This window comes from Astyanax mexicanus, chromosome 17 (genome assembly GCF_023375975.1).
Source record: "Astyanax mexicanus isolate ESR-SI-001 chromosome 17, AstMex3_surface, whole genome shotgun sequence".
Taxonomy (NCBI): Eukaryota; Metazoa; Chordata; class Actinopteri; order Characiformes; family Acestrorhamphidae; genus Astyanax; species Astyanax mexicanus.
The window spans coordinates 26398786-26419372 of NC_064424.1; the positions used below are offsets into that span (position 1 = coordinate 26398786).

The 20587-nt window shown below is 39.2% G+C and overlaps 1 protein-coding gene across 1 annotated transcript in view; it reads right to left on the reverse strand.

Annotated features, from left to right (window-relative positions):
• LOC111193926 (lipoxygenase homology domain-containing protein 1-like) overlaps window positions 1–11280 on the reverse strand; it is a 59400-nt gene extending 48120 nt beyond the window's left edge. The window contains exons 1-4 of the mRNA XM_022676412.2: window positions 10374–11280; window positions 6801–6915; window positions 3020–3100; window positions 1828–2012 (exon numbers count right to left, since the gene is read on the reverse strand). Coding sequence (XP_022532133.2) covers window positions 1828–2012; window positions 3020–3100; window positions 6801–6915; window positions 10374–11115 — 1123 coding nt within the window. The 5' untranslated portion in view covers window positions 11116–11280. The remainder of the gene's footprint in view (window positions 1–1827; window positions 2013–3019; window positions 3101–6800; window positions 6916–10373) is intronic.
• Between the last annotated feature and the right edge of the window lie 9307 nt (window positions 11281–20587).

Here is a 20587-nt window from a genome sequence, read left to right on the forward strand (position 1 = left end):
AACACTTTCTTTTAAAGTCAAATGAGCACTGGATATTAATCTACTCACATGTCTCTCCTTAAAACTGTTTATTTAGGTGAATAAAGCACTTCCATTTATTTACAGTATGGTTAGATTTGCAGATTTCCACAAAGCCAGGGTGCAGCACCGTTAGCATTAGCGCCTAACCAGGGTGATATTTGCTAGCTGCGGTTAGCAGCAGGCTACAGGCCGATAATACTCTCCTCTGAACGGCAAAAGAGTGCTTAGCATGGCTAGTGGCTAATGCTAATGCTGCTCCAGAAGAACTAGCTTGACAAGTAAAATTCATACATAAAGCACACTAGATTATAAGACGCACTGTCAATTTTTGGGAAAGTTAAAGGATTTTAAGTGCGCCTTATACAACAGAATTTAAAATGGGATTTGATTTTACTGAAAACAAGTGGATTTTCAAAGGGATGGTTAGACAGGGTAAGTCTATGAACTCATATCAGAACTAGTCACCAGAATTTGGTGTTAATGAAAGTTTAACCTTTAAAATTATAGATATTTGAAATTTAGCTAATTCTAAGTATCTTAGCCTGTTTGCAGTTTTTGTGTGATTAATGTAATGTGACAGCTGCCTCTTTTGCCCATGTGCTAATTTCTTCTTACATTTTGATAGAAAACGGACTGATGGGACTTTTTTGTGATTGGCTAGGTGTAAGTTAAAAATGTAAACATTTCAGTAACACCGAAGCTAACTCCATATAAGTCTTGCTGTTTTTTTGAGATATGTCTGTATGTTACCCTGAACCAGCCTTATGATGCCTATAATAGCGGTTTAGCTGTGATGCTAACAGCAGTGCTTAGCAGAGTCAGAACAGTGATGCTAACAGACACAGCAGCAGGTCATAGCATGGTTTGAGCATGTTGCTAGCTGCGATGCTAATTGTTTATTCAAAGCAAATTAGCTTTAGCTTTCCAAACAAAGCTAATTATATTATAAATGTTAATGAATGAGTGAACCCTGTTTAAACTAACCTCAACATGTTTTCTGCAGTATTTCTGGAAGTATTTACCCAGTACAAAAAGGGGCATTAGCCTGTAATAGTTCAAATAAATATTGTGCAGTCTGAATTATTCATATATTTAATTTATTTGAACACCAAGTGTTTTTTTTTTTTTTTTTGCAATTATCAGCCAAATAATTTTGGTTGCTAAAAATAGTACATCTCTAGAGCTAACTTATTTTTATTGATTTTACAGTTTTACACTTATTTGTAGGTTAGTACATAAATAGAGTAACAGTAACAGTACACAAAATTTGATTAACTCAGGTTTGTTTTCATTGAATTTTAACAGGCAGTAGTACAAGTTACAGTTTGATCAATCTATTTATTATATATTAATCCTGTAGTGCGTTAATTAAGCCATCAAGTGTAAACAGGGATGAAGAAAGATTAAAGGATTGTCTCTCTCTCTCTCTACATGTGACAGTGGGAGGGAGAGAGAGGCGGGAGATAAGGTAGAGGAAGGGCAGAGGAGGGAGGGAGGACAAACAAGACTACAGCTACCATAGCAATACTCCCAAACTCACTACAGTTCACTACAACGCTCCATTTGTACCCTAAATCAGCGTTTCTCAACCCTGGTCCTGGAAGGATCCTGCCCAGCACAAATCAGTGCTCTTCCTGTTCCCAACCCAACTGATTCACTGGATCAGCTCATTAACAAGACCGTTCAGAGGTGCAGTGGGTGTGTTAAAGCAGGAAAACTTCCAAAAAGTTGAGAAACACTGCCCTAAATGACGACACACGGAAGACAAGAGTTTGCTAAAGAGTGCTGTAGCCAGAGTTGCCATACGTTTGCGGATGTCCAGGGGGTTGAGGCTGCCCAGCAGGTATCTGTAAGTGAGCCCGTCACCCTCTTCCCTACTAAGCCAACTGTTACAGGCGAAGAAGAACCTGAGGTGGGGTCTGTTCATATCCATCAGAACAGCGCGATCCAGGAACCAGGCAGCACTCATTCCTGTGTTGTCGTGTTCAATCCTAAAAGACAGGAAAAGCATTTTTTATATTGATTAGTGTATATTGAATTATATGACATGTTAGTAGGGATGCAAATGGGCTAAATATAACCAAGTAAAAGTACATTTTTGGCATTAGCATTAGCCGCTAACCATGCTAAGCACTAGTTCTTTCACCATTTTGAGGTGAGTATTATCAGACTGTGGCCTGCTGCTAACCCCGGCTATCACTACTACAGCAGCATTAGCATTAGCCGCTAACCCTGCTAAGCTCTAGCTCTTTCGCCGATCAGAGTATATTGGACTATAGCCTGTGCGTTTACACTGTTAAAACAAGCTGTATTGATGGTAGCTAATATTGCCCTGGCTTACCGGAACACTCAGGGTTCCTTAGTGTAGCGCTGTTGGCGGCATAGCGCTAGCGGGTAACTGCTAATGTCAATGCTGCAGCCTTAGTGGAAATCTGGAAATCTAAACTTACTGTTAATAAACGGAAGCACTTTACTCACCAAATAAACAGTTTTCAGGAGAGAAATCTGTGTGGATTATCATCCAGCATTTGATTGACTTTAAAATATTGTTTTTTAAGAAGCTTAGCTTAGCTTTACTTAACTTAGTTAACCTACCTTCCCACCACCACCCATCGGCGAGACCTGCTGAATTAGAAGGAAAACATAGCAACACTCCTGTTCCTTACTAGTGTCCCATAATGCGACTATTGTTCAGCAGAGCCAAAACAGAGCTGTAAATTGAGCCAGCAGTGTTGACCCTCAAACTTTACTATAACCCTGCTTACTAATAAAAGCATTTTAAGTGAGCAGGGCTAGTCAGTATGGGCGCCTGTTTGCTGATGTATCAGAATTAGCCATTAGTGTCCTCCTCGAAATGTGTTGAGCTTCAGTGAGGTTGTGTTAGCAATAGGTTGAAAAGATGGAAAATGAAAAGGTGTGTGTGTGTGTGTGTGTGAGAGAGAGAGAGAGAGAGAGAGAGAGAGAGAGAGAGAGAGAGAGAGAGAGAGAGTTTGTGTACCTGAGTTTCTGTATTGGCCCAACATTGTGAGTTTTTATTCGGAAAACGTCTGTTTTGTTCTTTTCAAAGGCTGTTCTGCTCCTGTGATGAGAACAGAAATGAATGAGATACAATATAGTAAGCCACACACACACACACACACACACACACACACACATACTAACAATCACACACACAGTCACACACACAGTCATACTAACAATCACACACAGTCATACAAACACACACACATACAGTTATACAATCACACAAACACACATACTAACAATCACACACAGTCATACAAACACACACACATACAGTCATACTATCACACACACACACACACACACATACTAACAACCACACACACAGTCACACACACAGTCATACTAACAATCACACACACACACACAGTCATACTAACAATCACACACACACACACACACACCCATAGTCATATAAACAATCACACACACAATTATACTCAAACAAAATTAAACCTGAGACCTAATCCAATTTTCTTCTGTGTGTGTGTGTGTGTGTGTGTGTGTGTGTGTGTGTGTTTGTGTGTGTTTGTGTGTGTTTGATCTACTGACATCACTTTATGGTCTCTTGCGTTGCCTCTTACAAAAGCTTCACTCTGATCAAAAGGCAAACTGCATGAATTAAAAATCACCCAGTATGAATTACACACACACACACACACACACACACACACACACAAACACACAGGCTCTAAACAAATTAGTCAATCATCCACCCACGTATTCATACAGTCCACATGGGTCCATTTCCTGATGACGTCACAATGACACACCAGGGTCTCACTTGCACGCATAGACAAGCACACACACACACACACACACACACACACATTTAAATACACACTCACACACACGCAGTCATACACACAATTACACACACACACACAATCATACACACACATACATTCTTCATAAAACACACAAACACTGACAAACCTCATCCGCAAACTTTGGAAATGATGCAATTTAGACAGATGAAGCTGTTCTGTTAAATTTCATCTCAATTCCAAAATGTTGCATTCTGACCATCATCTGACCAATCAGAGTCCAGAAGCGCCAGAAGCACTAACTACATTTACATGCACACCTGCGGCTCCATACTAGTCTAGGGTGTGTTTACACCTGTCTTAGTCCAGACCAGAGCCAAAAAGGAAACACTTTTAGATTTTAATTCTAGCATAGAAGTTGCCTTGGCAACAGCATTGCAATGGTCTGAAAACAACATAGCAGCAACCCAACAACAGCGTAGCAGTGTATCAATGTCAGTGGCAACAGCATTGCCGTGGACCAACAACAAAATAACAGTGTAGCAATGTCAGTGACAGCAGCATTGCAATGGCCTGACAACAGTGTAGTTGTGGCCTGACAACAGTGTAGCTGTGGTCTGACAACAGTGTAGTTGTGGCCTGACAACAGTGTAGCTGTGGTCTGACAACAGTGTAGTTGTGGTCTGACAACAGCAAAGCAAAGAACTATATTCAAACAGAGGATCAACTGTGCAAGTACATGCATTATATTTTTGTGTGTCACAAAAACCTCAACTGTTTGCTGCTTTTTATTAAATAGCCTGGATAAGAACACATGCACAGTGAGGAACAATGCTATTGCTATCCATTCAGGGCAGCGTGAGATGTGGGTTTTAAGCCATGCTGTCAGTACATGCACTCACGCCACAAAGCTGAGCTTATTACACTAACCTTCTGCAGTACTAACAAAATGTGCGCTTATCAGGATATTCTGATAAAGGGAAAGTAAAGGAACCAATTTTAGAAGGATCCAAGATCGGTGTCCTGGACTGCTCCCAGTCTCAAAAGCAGCTTTCCTACTTTACCAAACGTAGCAATCTCACAAAGCTATTGCTCTCAAGTGCAGAAAAAAGAGACTAACTGAGGCTAACTAAGCTAATAGTCAGGTATTGTGTGCATGTAAGTGTAGTTACTGCCACCACCCAACAAAAGCAGGCAGAGCTGTTGGGAAGTTAAGCGTTAGGTTATTCCTTTTCCTGGAATCTGTGAGCTCTGATGTTCCCTGATTCAGTGTGAAGGATTTAACTGATCCAGTTTTTTTATCAGTCATTATGCAACATGAATTGCTCACGGATACTCATCTGAGCAAGACAAAACTCTCCCAGAGTGATCTATATTTGATGTACGGGTTATAACTTGATTGATTGGGAGAGTTTTGTGTGTCTCTGAAGCGAAAGGGACCTTGTCGTTTTTTCAGAAACACAGAACTGGAAGCAGCGCCACCCAACTGTCCTTTTCTCATTGGCTGTGAATGAGAACCTGGAAGTCTTGTGACCTGCTTCATCTTCCTACAGGTGAGTATACGTGGTTTTGTTGTATAGAGAGAGGCAGTCCTGTGCTTCACCGTGGCAGGATGAGGGCAGGGTTTAGAGTTGATGTTACTTAATAGATGCAATGGGAGGCCATGGCTAAAGCACCCAGAAAGCTCTCTTAAACAACATCGTAACCAAAATGCAATGAAACGCCACACAGGAGTCGCTGAGTGGCCTTATTTTAAAGACAATACCTCTTGTCAGTGCTGAGGAGATAGAGAGAAAGGCAAAGTGTAAAAAATTAACAATGATTCCTCCTTATTAACCTGCTTTGTTTACTGCTATAGCTAATGATATTCCATCAGTAATGGTGGAGATCCTGTTGAACGTTGAGGACACCCAGCCAGGTCAACTGTTTGTTCAGTACCTACCATGCTGGCTCAGGCCTGATAGCAGCTGAAAATGTGGATCAAAAATGTGGATTGGCAAGAACTGGACCTCTTTCTTTGAGGTAATATAACTTCAGAAAATCCCAAACTTTCCAAATGCACATAATTAATCAATTTTACATTGAGAAACCAGACATAAAAAACATAGAAAAGTCATTGTCACATTTTACATCATTACAACTAAGAAATAAAGGCACTTCAGATGGTCCCTTGAGTGATGCCATAGAGATGTGTGAGTGTGAAGAGTTTTTGCAATAAAAAAAAAACATTAAACATGATTTATGAAATCAATAGGGGTTTTTCAATAGAGCTAATCAAAGAACCATCAGAAGAACCTTTACTTAAGGGTACACTTTGTGCTTCATGTGAAATTCAATTAGACTTAGGGCCCTTTTTTAGTGATCTATAGTGCATCGGTCAATTGTGCATCGAGTATCATTTTGGTATCATGAACATGCAAAAAGCACACCCTGTGTGGCTGAAAACGTGCAAAAGGCATGTACCAATTCTCTTAATTAATCATGGGTGTGTATTGGGTGTAACGCAAAATAAACAAATCAGTGTATTACTTGCCATTCCTTTTAAGAGCCAGGTGCACTCTGACTTTGGTGCGTTTGAATCTTAAAAGCACAGTGCTTCTGTGCAGAGTATATTGACCTGGTCAATAATTTACAGGAACAGGAAATGTAATTGTATTTTTTATTCTGCTTATTGTTGATGTGTTGGGGTGTACACGTACGAAGCGTGCCTTGCGCACTGTGAGATTGACTGTTGTCAGGGTTTAAATCAGTCAGTGGCGCACCTGTGTTTTCCGCCGCCAAGACAGAAACACATCAGACATTTACCTAAAAACACACCTCACTTTTCAGACCACCACATTTATGAACATATATTTATTACTAAACTCTGATGCTATTTTAACTGCGGCATACAAATATCTCTATTACACAAAACAGCCTATATTTCATATATATACTATAGAGTATAGATTATCAGGATAAAGGATGATGGAAAGTTGGTGAACTCACTTGCTGGCCAGCAGAACCTTTGGAGTGACGCCAAACTCTCCATATAAGCTGACGAAAACATTAGCATCTGTCCCCGCCCCTTTTACGTCACCTGTTACTGTCACTACCTCATATACTAAGAGAGAGAAAAACATAAAGAAATAGTTTGAAACACTTTAAAGGTTCTTTAGATTGGCTTAAGAAATTCAGTAACCAGTTCTCAGCAGATCACCACTGTTCTTTCTTGTCACATCACTGATGCGATAATTTCATTTAATTTCATTTAATTTCATTGCATTTCATTTTATACTAAAACGAAATTTAATACTATTGCAAGTGTGATACAATTTTTCACCAATAGATGTTTGGAAAATACAGATTTCAATCATTGATGAAACATTGCAGCACTGAAGACTCTGATGAAAAAAAATCAACAGTTTCATTATGTTTAAAACACAATGATACAATTTTTAAAACAGCAAATAACTGCGCTAAAGAACAGATGAAGAGAAGTATGCACAGTCTGACCAATGTTTGCCCCGTTGGATGTAATCCAGAACCCAGCACTAATGCGAACCTTCCAGCCCTTCCATGTTAATCTGTAAGGGCAGAATAGGTGTAAGCAATATGGCCGTAACTTAACCAAGTCAACCAGGTGAAAGCAAGACGGGGGTGTCCTCGTGTTACAGTTCTCCCTCTCGGACAGCCCCTGGGGTCGCGGGTATCAGGCTTCCCTGAGTAAAAGTGCTGATCTTGGCTGTTAAAACCTTAAAAAGCATTTAAAAAGAGCAACTCATCATCAGCATGTGTCATTATTCTGCATGGAAAGATCAGTAACATATCTAATCTGGTAAGATATGTAACACAGAGTTGGGCAACGGGGGCTGAAGTCCAGTTTGGAGTACAGTTTGCTGATTGCCCTGCTTTAACTGACACTAACTATACAATACCAGCCAATACCAAATTTGAACACACATTCTTATTTAATGCTTTTCTTTGTAGATTAATATTTAAACATTGTAACAATAAAGGAACACATATGGAACTACATACAAAACCAAAAAAGTGTTGACAGTGATAACCTGAAGCTTCACAGCATGAAGAAAAAGCAGCTAACTACTGCTCATCACCTCCAGGAACTCCTTCAAATGTGGTTAATTGAAAATATAAAAGATATACTGGTTTGTTTAACACATTTTGCTTGCAAAATAAATCCAAATGTCTTCCTGTGTAACGTGAGAAAGGAAACTCATTGAATGAAAAGAGCTGTGTCCAAACTTTGGACTGGTACTGTCCAAAAACTGTCCAAAACTGTAACGAAATCAAACCCACCGGGATTGGAATTGCCCATCCCTGGGGAAAATGAATAATAGAGAAACAATAGAGAAAGTTCATTGTGGTCAAAGCTAGTGAGTTTCTGCCCATATAGAGTTCCTAGTCATCAAACAAGCAGACAGTGCCCTGTGAACCTCCTACATGGTAAAATAAACAGCTCTATTGTTTTAAACCATCTTCTGTATCTTCTGGAAAGAAGACCCGGCCTATAGAATGATCTGGAAGGATTGGATGAAAAAAAGGAAGAGGATTAATGAGCAAAATGAGAAAGGAGAAAATGTAGCGATTAGACAAGAGCTGTCAGGAGATGCTTTCGAACAGTCTTGGGTTTATTGAGGTTTTGGCATTGTCAGAAGAGCAACAGAAAGGTTTTGGATTAAGTAAATGCCTTTAAACTTGTATATTTGAAACACAAGCCTCTCCTCTGAACAACAAGGCTGATTTCATACCTGTCATACATGTTTTTCCAGGTGACATTGTCTCCTGGAAATGGAGGCTCTCTGAAATGCCATGCCTGACTGACCTGGCCAACACTCATCCCAGATCTGCATGAATGTAAGAAGGCCGTATGAATAGGAGCGATTAGGGCATTGTGTTTCAGACCATAGAGAGGTGGCAGTCTGCTTCAAATCCCCTGCTGGCACCGCGCCAGGTGCCACTGGTCCTGTGCCACCCTGCCATGGGTACCACCATGACCAGCGAATCAGGGATCCTTGTTGGGGGCTGTCTGCCAGAGATACAGACGTGGCCAACTACGAGATAGTTGATTAGGTATTGAGATACAGTAGGACCCAATCATTAGTATGGCTTTTGCATGGAAGAGTTATGGCAGATTTTTTTAACTTGCTGACTGCTTGTCAGAGATGACTTAGCTTACCATATTTTTCACACTATAAGGTGAACTTAAACTTAAACTTTAATTTTCCCAAAAATCATCAGTGCACCTTAAACTACGATGCACTGAAAAGCAATGAATGGTAAGATGTGTCCAAACTTCTGACTGTTTTTTTTTTTTTAAGTTTGTTGAAACGTTCTTGCAATCATAAATTTTTCATGTTTTTTTCAATTAGCTATTCACACTGTACTTGTCAGGGTTATTAAAAAAGAAGAACTCAAGCGTTTGAAGGTACTTCATGGAGTATCTTCAGATAAGAGGGTTCAGACCTCAAAAGAAGAAGAAAGTTTTAATAGAATGATTAAATGGCAGTATGGAATTCTGAAGGGAACTCTGGGAACATGAGCTGCAGTTGTAGGAGGTGCTTCAGATGTTGTGATGATAAACAGAGATAGGACTTTGGAAAAGGGAGGTGGTGAGGTGGCAATGTACTGAGGTTTGGCTGAAGATTATGAGATGATAAGTAATAGTTTGAATGATTTACAGAGTTAGGACTGAGGAACAAGGAGAAGATGTGAAGGTAATGAGTCAAGGTTTGACAGATGAACAGGGTAAAGATGATGACAATGAAGAGAGAGATAGGACTGAGAAACAAGGAGGTAGTTTTGAAAAGAGGCAGGGCTAAGGAACGATAAAAAGACAAGAAGGTGGTAGTGAGAAGAAGAAAAGGTTTTGATGAACCTTGGTTTGACAGATGTATGGGGTACAGGCAAGGAGGTGAACAGAGTTAGAGTAAGTAAGTAAGTAAGTAAAATTTATTTATATAGCACTTATCACAGACAGTTGTCACAAAGTGCTTTACAGAAGATCAAAACAACAAAAACAAATATTAACATGAAAACAGAAAATAAACCTCAGTACACCTAAAAAGATTAACCAAACGCTTGTTTAAACAAATAAGTCTTCAATTGTTTTTTAAAAGACTCCACTGACTCAGCAACTCTCAAAGAATATGGTAGAGTATTACATAGTTTGGGAGCAAAGACCTCCAACGCACGATCACCCCGAGAATAAGGGTGTGAAAATTGATACAGAAAAATGTGAGGTTAAGATGGAAACTTGAAGGACAGTAGATTGAAAGGTGGCTGAGCTTTAGACATGGTCCGCCATTAGTCCTCAACTGTTGGCTGAAGATTGTAGACAAACCCTGTTTGACTACAGACAGAAAGACATGTAATGAGTTAAAAACAGATGAAAGCTGTGGACCAGTGGACAAAACTTTAATTCCTGGTCGAAGAAAACATCTTTCTTGACATTAAGACAGAATTGTTGACTAAAAGAGATGAGGAATGTAGAAAGAGAAGAAGATGAGTATAGGCAGAGCTTCCGATCCTTTCTAGATCTAGATGGAGGGAGAAAGGTACCTTTTTTCTGGTAGTATTCGTCCTCATACCCGTCCGAATCCTCTGTGTGATAGTTCAGAATCTCCTCCATGTACATCTCGGAATAGTCCAACTGTTTGCTTTTCGACTTCTTGCCTTTTTTTACCTTCTTCTCCTCGTCACTTTCTGAGCCCTTCTTCTTCTTTTTATCCTTTTTCTTCTTCTTCTTGTCCTCCTCTTCCTCTGCATCTTCCTCTTGGACAAGTTCATCTTCATCTCCTTCCTCTGAGGATTTCTTCTTCTTCTTTCCTTCTTTGCTCTTCTTCTCTTTGGAGGTCATATCTTCCTCCTGTCCACCTTCTTCCTCCTCACTTGCAGCAGCTTTCTTCTTCTTTTTCTTCTCTTTCTCCTTCCTCACCTGCTCCTTGTCTTCTGAAGTTGGGGATTTCTCTGTCTTACGCTTTTCCTTCTTGACCGGCTCATTGTTGTTCTGCTCACCTACGTTCTCCTCTTCCTTGATCACCTTGCAACCTTCCCCCTGTCCATCTTCTTCTTCTTTCTTTTTCTTCTTTTTAACTTTTTCTTCTACTCCTCCCTTCTTTTTCTTCAGGCTGCCCACAGGTTGCCGCACTTTCCCTCCCTCTTCGCCTTCGCTCTTGTGTTTCTTCTTCTTTTTCTCTCCTCTGGCGATGCTCCCGCTCTCTCCTTTCGTCTCTGACTCCCTCTCGTCCACTTCGTCACCCCTGTCTTCAGTTTCCGAGCCTTTTCTCGCTTTTGCCGGCATCTTTTATTCATCCGAGAGTGCGGCTGGGTTCAGGGCAAGTGCTTTCCTCGAGTGTCTGCGGGTGTTGGGTGACTACAGGAGCCTCACAGCGTAGCTGGACCTGGGCCTCAGCGTGGAGCTTGGCAGGGCCTCTCGGGCAGCTCCCGCCATGGAGCTCATGAATGATTACTGGGGCGGAGAGTGGGGTCACGTGACACTGGGGGGGAGCAAGTGAAAATGGAGAGGAGAGAGGGAGAGAGAAACAGACAGAGAGAGGGGACGGACTTCAGGACCTTTATTATTCATAATAGGCAGATCGCCTTACTCAAACCCCACACATACATACACACACCATGTCCTGTTGTGGCACTGCGGCAGTTATTGTCATTAAAAAGCAAAGCGGTAATAAATAAGTAATATAGAAGCATGACAGTATGAAACTACCTTATGGATTTTTAATACCTGTTTTGGTTTGTATAATACACAGACGCAGAGCCGACAGACAGACAGGCAGACAGACAGTCAGATAGACAGATGTAGGGAGGAGCAGACAGACAGAAAGAGGATACCTGAAGAGAGTGAGGGAGGGATAAGCAGAGGAGCGATAATTAAAGGTGCTTAACTAACACCAATGAATAATTAAGTCAGATTTCATTAGGGGAGATAAATAAGTCAGTGTGATTACATTAACGTGGTCAAACTCTTTAACACAGAGACACCACACCATTAACACACAACACGCAATAACCTGGAGCAAATGCCCCAGTTTGCCCACTTGGCTGGAATAATTGCAGCGGAGAAACAGCCATTAAGTACACATCCTTCGTTTGTCAGGAGAAAGTTCTAGAACAGTGGTTCTTAAACTCTGGTGTGTATGCAGAGCCCCCAATGGTGGTACGTCAGAAAATTTGCCAAGATGCCCTGATTTTTTTTCCAAACTTCAGGATTTATTATAATTTGTATTTAAAGAATAGTGATTAAACATGATAAATCCCTCAAACAAATCAACAATTATCTCTGAAGGTAGCAGAAGCTGTAGGAGCAATAAGCCCAACCCTGATAAATCAAACACACCTGTTAACTGTGAGGAAGATAATATACATATGTGTAGGTGGTGGTCATTTTTCTCCTGCAAGACCTGGATGACCATTAACACCATCCTGGTCAGTTTTAAAGCCATTTAGTACACATCCTTAATTTGTCAGGAGAAAGTTCTAGAACAGTGGTTCTTAGGATAATTCATAGACATATAGGTGGTGATAATTGTAGGTTTTAGTTTTACAATTTGTGGTAATTTAATTCAAACCTTTGAAATCCACTGTTCTAGAAGATACAAAAATGGACCCCATTACTATCTCCTTCAAGACCTGGTAGACCACCAACACCACCCTTGTCAGATACACAGCACTTAAACCTTCATCTCTGGGAGAGATAGAAGAATTTTCAAATCTAAAATCTGCATCCACATGTGTCGGTGTCCATCTATCCACCGTAAAGGAGGTAAAGTTGTTTAAAAAGCTCCTACTAAGAACAGAAAACAGAAACTGCAAACTGCAAAAGCTGCTGCTGCTCTTAGAACAATGGACAATGGACTGGACAATTGTCCAGACAATTATATTTGAAGAGAAAGAAAACATTCTGACAAATGAAACAGTTCTAAAGATAAATAGACAGAGTGGTCTGCTTTAGATCTTGAGCAGGTGTAGAAAAATCTCCATGTAGATTCCAGAACACCCACACCACCATGTTTAACAGATGAGTTGGTGTGCATTAGTTTTCAGAACACTCCCACAAACACGCCATGTTTAACAGATAAAGTGGTATGATTTGGATCTTGGGCAGAATGTTTGGAGATTTTCAGCAGATTTCAGAACACCTTTACCACCATGTTTAACAGATGTGATGGTGTTCTTTAGGTCTTGGTCAGAAACTATGAAATCAGAAAGCTAAAATCAGAAGCTAAAAATCTCCCTGTAATTTTCAGAACACCTTCACCACCATGTTTAACAGATGAGATGGTATGCTTTAGATATCAGACAGGAGGGGTAAAGAAATCTCCTTGCAGATTTCAGAACTCTTCTTCCACAATATTTAACAGATGAGGTGGTATGCTTTGGCTCTTGGGCAGGAAGTGTGGAAAAATCTCCCTGCAGATTTCATTACCCTCCCACCACCATGCTTAACAGATAAAGTGGTATGCTTTGGATCTTGGGCATCTCCTGCAGATTTCTGTAGAAACACTAACAGTGAGTCTTCTTAAAAAGAAGAGAAGCTGGAAAAAAGTTAAAGGTAGACACATTAATCACTCAAACGTCTGCAATTATGTTCAGTCTTTTGTGTTGTTTTCTTTTTCCTAAATATTGTATAACTTAATGGCAGTTTTGACTGAAGGGTAGCGACAAAGAAACTCATTAGATAATGTAAAACATTGCTTTTACAGAACTGCCGAAACAAGATACATGCAAATGTACAGCACGAAACCAATCAAATGAACATGCAAGCACACACACACACACGCACACACACATACACACACACAAACATGTGAGCCCATCTCTTTTGCGCATACATATACACAAGATGGCACACTGCCAACTGAGGATTAACTGTGAGAAATAAGACCCTTCCTTCTCTGCATCTCTATATATTTTAAAGTTCCTCATATTTAACATATTTTGCAGCATGTCTAAACATGTTATTATTGTGCAGGTTAGTGATATGATTGTGTTTGGGAGTGATATGAAGGGCTGAGTGAGAGATAAGATATATGAAGTCATATGAAATTCACTCCAGACTAAGAGCTGGATGCCAGAGCTCTCCATTAGACTTATTACCTCCACCTGATACCACTATCATCTGATAAACACAGCATCATACACACACATACACACACGCACATGCACATGCACGCACACACACACACACACATGCTCATGACGTAGATTAAACAAAAAATGAACACTCAGATCAAGATGATCACTTAATGCACTGTAAAAAAAAAAAGAAATGTAAAAACAAAAAAGAAAAAATGTATTTTTCTGTCAGCAAGCGTGTCAGTGAATGTCTGTAAAAGATCTTTAAAATTAGCATGCTTACTGCACTTTAACAAAAATGCTTTACCTGTTTTTGTTTTTTTTTTTTTTTTTTTTTGGGGGGGTGTCATAAATAGACTGTTTTTATTAAATGTGTCATGTAATTTTACTTATAAAAAATCTGTATAAGTGAATAAGTGAATTATTTGTATTTTAATAGCTTTTAAATGTTACGATGACAATGACTGTGGTTATGTGGATATGTTAAAATACTCCCAAAAAATATGCAAATCGGTTCCCCCTCAGGAAGTCAGGAAGAGGAGATAAGAGTTAAAAGGAGGAGATAAGATAATGGAAGGGTGTGAAGACAAAATGAGTATGTTAATATTTTGTGTGTTAACCTGCCAAACTCACACTTTTAATATATACTTTTATTTTCAAAGTTAAAATATATGATTGAAAACATTTTATTTGATGACTAAACTCATAAAACTGCAGGTGAACTTTTAGATATTTTGTAAGTAAACATCTTGTAATGGACAACGGATGATTCATTTTACTGATTTATCATGTTTAGTAAAATACACACCAATATATATATATACCAATATATATATATATATATATATACATATATATATATATGTATATATATATATATATATATATATATATATATATATATATATATATATTGGTATATATATATATTGGTATATATATATATTGGTGTGTGGGTGCAGAGTGGTCCAGCTGTCTAAGACGCTGCCACAATGATTGGGAGATTTCTGGTCATGCAGCTTACCGTCGGCTACTGGAGCCCTGAGAGAGCACAACTGGCACAACTGCCAGAGGGCAGTTATCTATCAATACAAGCCTTCTATCTATTTGAATGGGGAGAGATAAAAATATGCTAAATTAAAGGTGAAATCCGATTTACAAGAGCAGATTTTACATCACTGATAAAATCTGACAAACCCCTATAAACATTTTGTAGTGTTTGGCTCCATAAAGCACAAACACATGATTTTTTTTTTTAGCTTGGTATGGCTACTGCGCATGCGCAGATCTGCTCACCGAGGGGGGCTTCCCCATTCTCAGCGAAAGCAGCTGATTGGCTCTTTCCTCTTGAATAGATGCCATGATACACGTTCCGAAAACTCAAGAGTTATATTTCAACCAGTGGTTGGTCTCCTCATTAATACCATCTCTAGCTGAGTGATGGGGTCCAGTTATCTCCTCTGGGACGTCTGGTTACAGATGGCTGTGGCGTCACCGGGGATGGAAACAATGATAGGGCCAAAGTGAATGTTTAATTATAGGTATTCTAATGTTTCCATTGTTTTACTGACACACCCATTTTTAGAACAGGTACAAGCCTGTGGTTTTCATCACACACACACACACACACACACACACACACAGAAGAGACACAAGAACATCTTGCACTGCTACCAGATACTCTTCTGTCAAACTCTACTGTTTGGGACACATTCTTCTGTACGCTACATGATAAGCTACACACAGTGTGCGTTTAATAATGCAGGCTTTCTTAAGGAGCATGTTAGCAGACAATTCGGTGGCCATCTGACCTACTGTTTCACTGAGGACAGCATGTGCAGACCCCTTATCATCTAGTATTTCCTGATTACAGTAAAGGTTTTAATGGTTAGTTTTTTTTTTTTAGCTAAAAATCCAAAAATATGAGAATAATACTTACATAAGTCAATTAATGTAATTGCTGGTCGTGTGTGATATTTTTTCCCTGGGGCTTAATTTTTAAATTTTTAAATTTTTAATATCTACCTTCATATTTAAGTAAAACTGGCTGTGCCACTACAAGCGTGCAGAAACCTGAATCAAGTTAAGTCAAGCAGTTGGTTTAATTCAGCTAAAGGATTCCGGTTAAGAAACCCAACAAAGTGGAAAATGAAATCTTTTATGGAGATGCAGATTTCATTTCCCAGCAGGACTTGGCACACTGCCCACAGTGCCAAAAGTACCAATCGGTCTCATATAATATTCTAATTTTCTGATACACTGATTTTTGGGTTTCATTGGCTATAAGCCATAACCATCAATAATACAATAAATAAGCGCTTAAATTAGATCACTCTTTGTGTAATACATCTATATAATATATGAGTTTCACATTTTTAACTGCATTACTGAAATAAAGTAACTTTTCAAAAATATTCAATTTTTTTGAGATGGCTCTGTAGTAGGAAAAAATTGTGAGCAAAATTCATCGCTACACCCTTATTGTTTACACTTTAGAAAAATATATATATTTTCTTAATTTATATCTTATTAAAATATTGCGAGAAAAATTTAATCATGAACTCAGTATTGTGAGTCGAATTGTGAACAAAGGCAAGGCAAGGCAAGGCAAGTTTATTTATATAGCACCTTTCATACACAGCGGTCATTCAAAGTGCTTTACAAACTAGAAAATACACAGAGAAGTCATATAAAAAAAATAAAAAAAAAAAAACATGTAAAAGAATAACAGTAAAAATGGAAAATAAAAACTAAAATAAGAGTAAAGCATGATTGATTCAAACATGATTAAAACAAAGATAAGTCAAATTAAAAATATGTAAAAGAACAACAAGGAATTTTAAATAAAAATAAAATAAGAATAAAGCATGAATAAAACATACATGATTAAAACAAAGAGAAGTAAAATTAAAAACATGTAAAAGAACAACAAGGAATTGGAAATAAAATTAAAATAAGAAAAAAACATAATATAAAAGTGCCGTTACAGAATAAAAGTGGGCGGAGCTGCAGTGTTTTAAGCTGAGCTGAAAGCCTGATCAAACATGTAGGTTTTCAGTCTGGATTTAAACATGTTTAGTGTTGGAGCTCTTCTAATGCTCTCTGTTAACTGGTTCCATTTAAGAGCAGCGTAGTAACTAAACGCTGCCTCTCCGTGTTTAGTTTTTACTTTAGGCAGCTCTAGCTGAGCAGTTCCTGATGATCTGAGAGTTCTGCTCGGCTCATACTGCTGGAGCTCATTAGATAAATATGCTGGTCCTGCACCATTAACACATTTATAGACCAGTAACAGAACCTTAAAGTCTATTCTGTAACAGACTGGTATCCAGTGCAGGGATTTAAGGATGGGGGTGATGTGCTCTCTTCTTTTACTTCTAGTCAGAACTCTGGCTGCTGAATTCTGAATCAGCTGAAGCTGTTTGATGGTCTTTTTTGGGAGTCCAGTTAGGAGTCCATTACAGTAATCAATCCTACTAGAAATAAAGGCGTGGATGAGTTTCTCCAGATCTGCTTTAGACAGAAAATCTCTGATCTTATTTATGTTCTTTAGGTGATAAAATGCTGATTTGGTGACGGCTTTGACGTGACTGTTAAAAGTGAGATCAGAGTCCATTTGTACACCAAGATTACGCACTAGTTCTTTAGATTTCAGGCTTTTTGAATCCAGATAGGCAGCTAGTCTGTGCCTCTCATTACTATTCCCAAATAAAATAATCTCTGTTTTATCTTTGTTTAACTGCAGAAAGTTCTGTCCCATCCATTTATTTATCTGCTCAAGGCATTTACACAGTGAGTCAATGGGACCGAAATTGTTTGGGCAGAGGGCCATGTAGATCTGAGTGTCATCTGCATAGCTGTGGTAAGATATCCCATAGTCACGCATGATTTCACCCAGAGGAATCATATATAAATTAAATAAGAGTGGCCCAAGAATTGAACCCTGGGGTACACCACAGGTCACTGGCACAGTCTCAGAAACATTATTTTCCATTTCCACAAAGTATTTCCTTCCTTGAAGGTATGAACTAAACCATTTTAGGACAGTTCCAGAAATTCCAACCCGGTTCTCAAGTCTATCTATGAGAATGCTGTGGTCAATGGTGTCAAAAGCAGCACTGAGATCCAGCAGTAGTAGAATAGACATTTTTCCTGAGTCTGTGTTTAAGCGAATGTCATTGATAACCTTAATAAGCGCAGTCTCAGTACTATGATTGGGCCGGAAACCTGACTGAAATTGGTCTAGACAGTTATTTATGGACAGGAAGTGCATAACTTGCTTGAAGACAATTTTTTCAATTATTTTTCCAATGAATGGTAGATTAGAGATTGGTCTGTAATTGTTTAATAAGTTTGTATCTAAATTTTTCTTTTTTAAGAGAGGCTTCACAACGGCTGTTTTTAATGCATTTGGGAAAACACCTGACATGAGTGAGGTATTTACTATTTGAAGAATGTCTTCTGATATTGAGTAAAAAACATTCTTTAAAAACTTGGTTGGTAATGTATCAAGACTGCAGGTGGATGATTTGAGGTGACTCACTGTATCAATTAAAACTTCTTCATTAATAGTGCTAAATTGGGACATGTTGACTATGATGCATGGTTTTGGAGAGCACGAGGGCTCGTTGGTGAATATAGATGTACTGATGTCTTGCCTGATATTGTGGATTTTAGTATTAAAAAATTTAGCAAACTCATTACATCTCTCAGTTGAAACTAGCTCAGGGGTCATATATATAGGTGAGTTAGTTAGTCTGTCAACCACAGTGAAAAGAACTTTGCTATTGTTAATATTATTGTTAATAATGCTGGAGAAGTAGGATTGTCTACATGTGCACATTATTTTATTGTAATCACGCAGTCTATCTTTAAAAATTTCTTTGTGAATGTGAAGCTTGGTTTTACGCCATCTGCGCTCAGCCTTTCTGCATTCTCTCTTTTGGAGCTGAACTGCAGCATCATTTCTCCATGGTGCTTTCTGCTTGCATGGCATGGTTTTAACTCTAACTGGTGCAATCTCATCTAAAACTCTAGCAGTTTTTGAGTTAAAACTATCCAGCAGAGTATCTACAGAGTCTGATGGTTTGCATGGTGCAGAGCACACTTTGCTCACAAAAAGTTCAGCTGTCATGTCATTTATCTGTCTCTTCTTGTACCTAATCTGTCTGGCTTCACTGTGTATTGAAGTCCACATTTCAAAGAAGACACAGTAGTGATCTGACAGTGCAACATCCTTAATAGAGGCTGATATGTTGAGACCTTTTGAGATAACCAAATCCAGGGTGTGACCATGACAGTGTGTGCTTCCAGTCACATGCTGAGAGAGTTCAAAAGAGTCAAATACATCATAGAGTTCTCTGGCATAATTATCCTTGGAATTATCAATATGAATGTTAAAATCACCAGCAATAATAAAATGATCAAATTCAGTAGAAATAAAAGACAGCATATCTGTAAAATCATCAATAAAATCAGCATTGTACCTTGGAGGCCTGTAGACAATTACTAGTAATATTCTAGGTGTCCCTTTTAAAACTGCACCTAATTATTCAAAAGATGTGAAGTCACCAAGTGATAACTGCTTGCATTGGAATGTATCATCAAACAGCATAGCTACACCTCCACCTTTCTTGCCGGTACGTGAGACATTTAAAAAGTTAAAGTTTGGTGGAGCCGACTCAATTAATACACTTTCAGCACTACAAGAATTTAACCATGTCTCTGTTAAAAACAGAAAATCAAGCCCATAATTTGTAATAAAATCATTAATTAGATAGGACTTGTTTGTAAGAGATCTGATATTTAGTAGAGCTAACTTAATAACCTGTGTGTTTTGTTCCAAAGCCTGTGGGTTACAATTTACATACTGCAAGTTGGATATATTCACATTATCTGACCTATACTCTCTGTTCTTTCTGCTTCTGATAAGAACTGGAATGGGGGAGATAATTGGCACACAGGGTCCGTACTTGTTTTGAAAACATGTACTGCTGACTTCACCACTGTAGCAGCACGGACCCAAAAGATATCAGTTTGCTGGATTACTTGTGGTGGCCTCTTCCCTTATGGTGGATGGAGGTGGGAGGGGCTCCTGCTGGTGAAGAAGTCGAGAGCGGAGCTGTCTGTCCAGTGGTTTAGGAGCTTGTCTCTTCTTTTTGGGTTGTGGGGGGAGTTTGTTTAATACTTCCTCATGTTCATGCTCACTGGGCTTCATTTTGGTCCCCTTTTCTAACTCCTTGATTGGGGAGTGTAGTGGTGGTGAGGAGGGGGGTTGCTGGGTCCGTGAGGCAGTAGGTGACTGTGGAGGAGAAGTTGTGCTGATTTTTCGCTGTACCTGAGGACTCGCTGACAGAGAAAGCGTCAGTCTTGTCCCTGCAGATACCAGCTTCTCCATGGTTGCTGGGAAGTTCAGGTGGGGTGATGATGGGGTGGAGATGGAGGATGATGATGATGAGGTGGAGATGGAGGATGGTGTGGAGTGTTCATGCAGTTGCGGTGTTTCCGGCAGCTGATACAGCAGATCATGGCTCCCGTCCGATAACTCCGCAGTCTCTGTGGGGGCAGGATGTTGTGTCTCTGTAGTGCAGACAGTGTCCTTGGGTGTTAAAGCTGACGTGTCTTCACCAGTGGGAACAGAGAAGTTGCACAGAGAAAAAATGAAGTTCTCTGACAGGAATTTG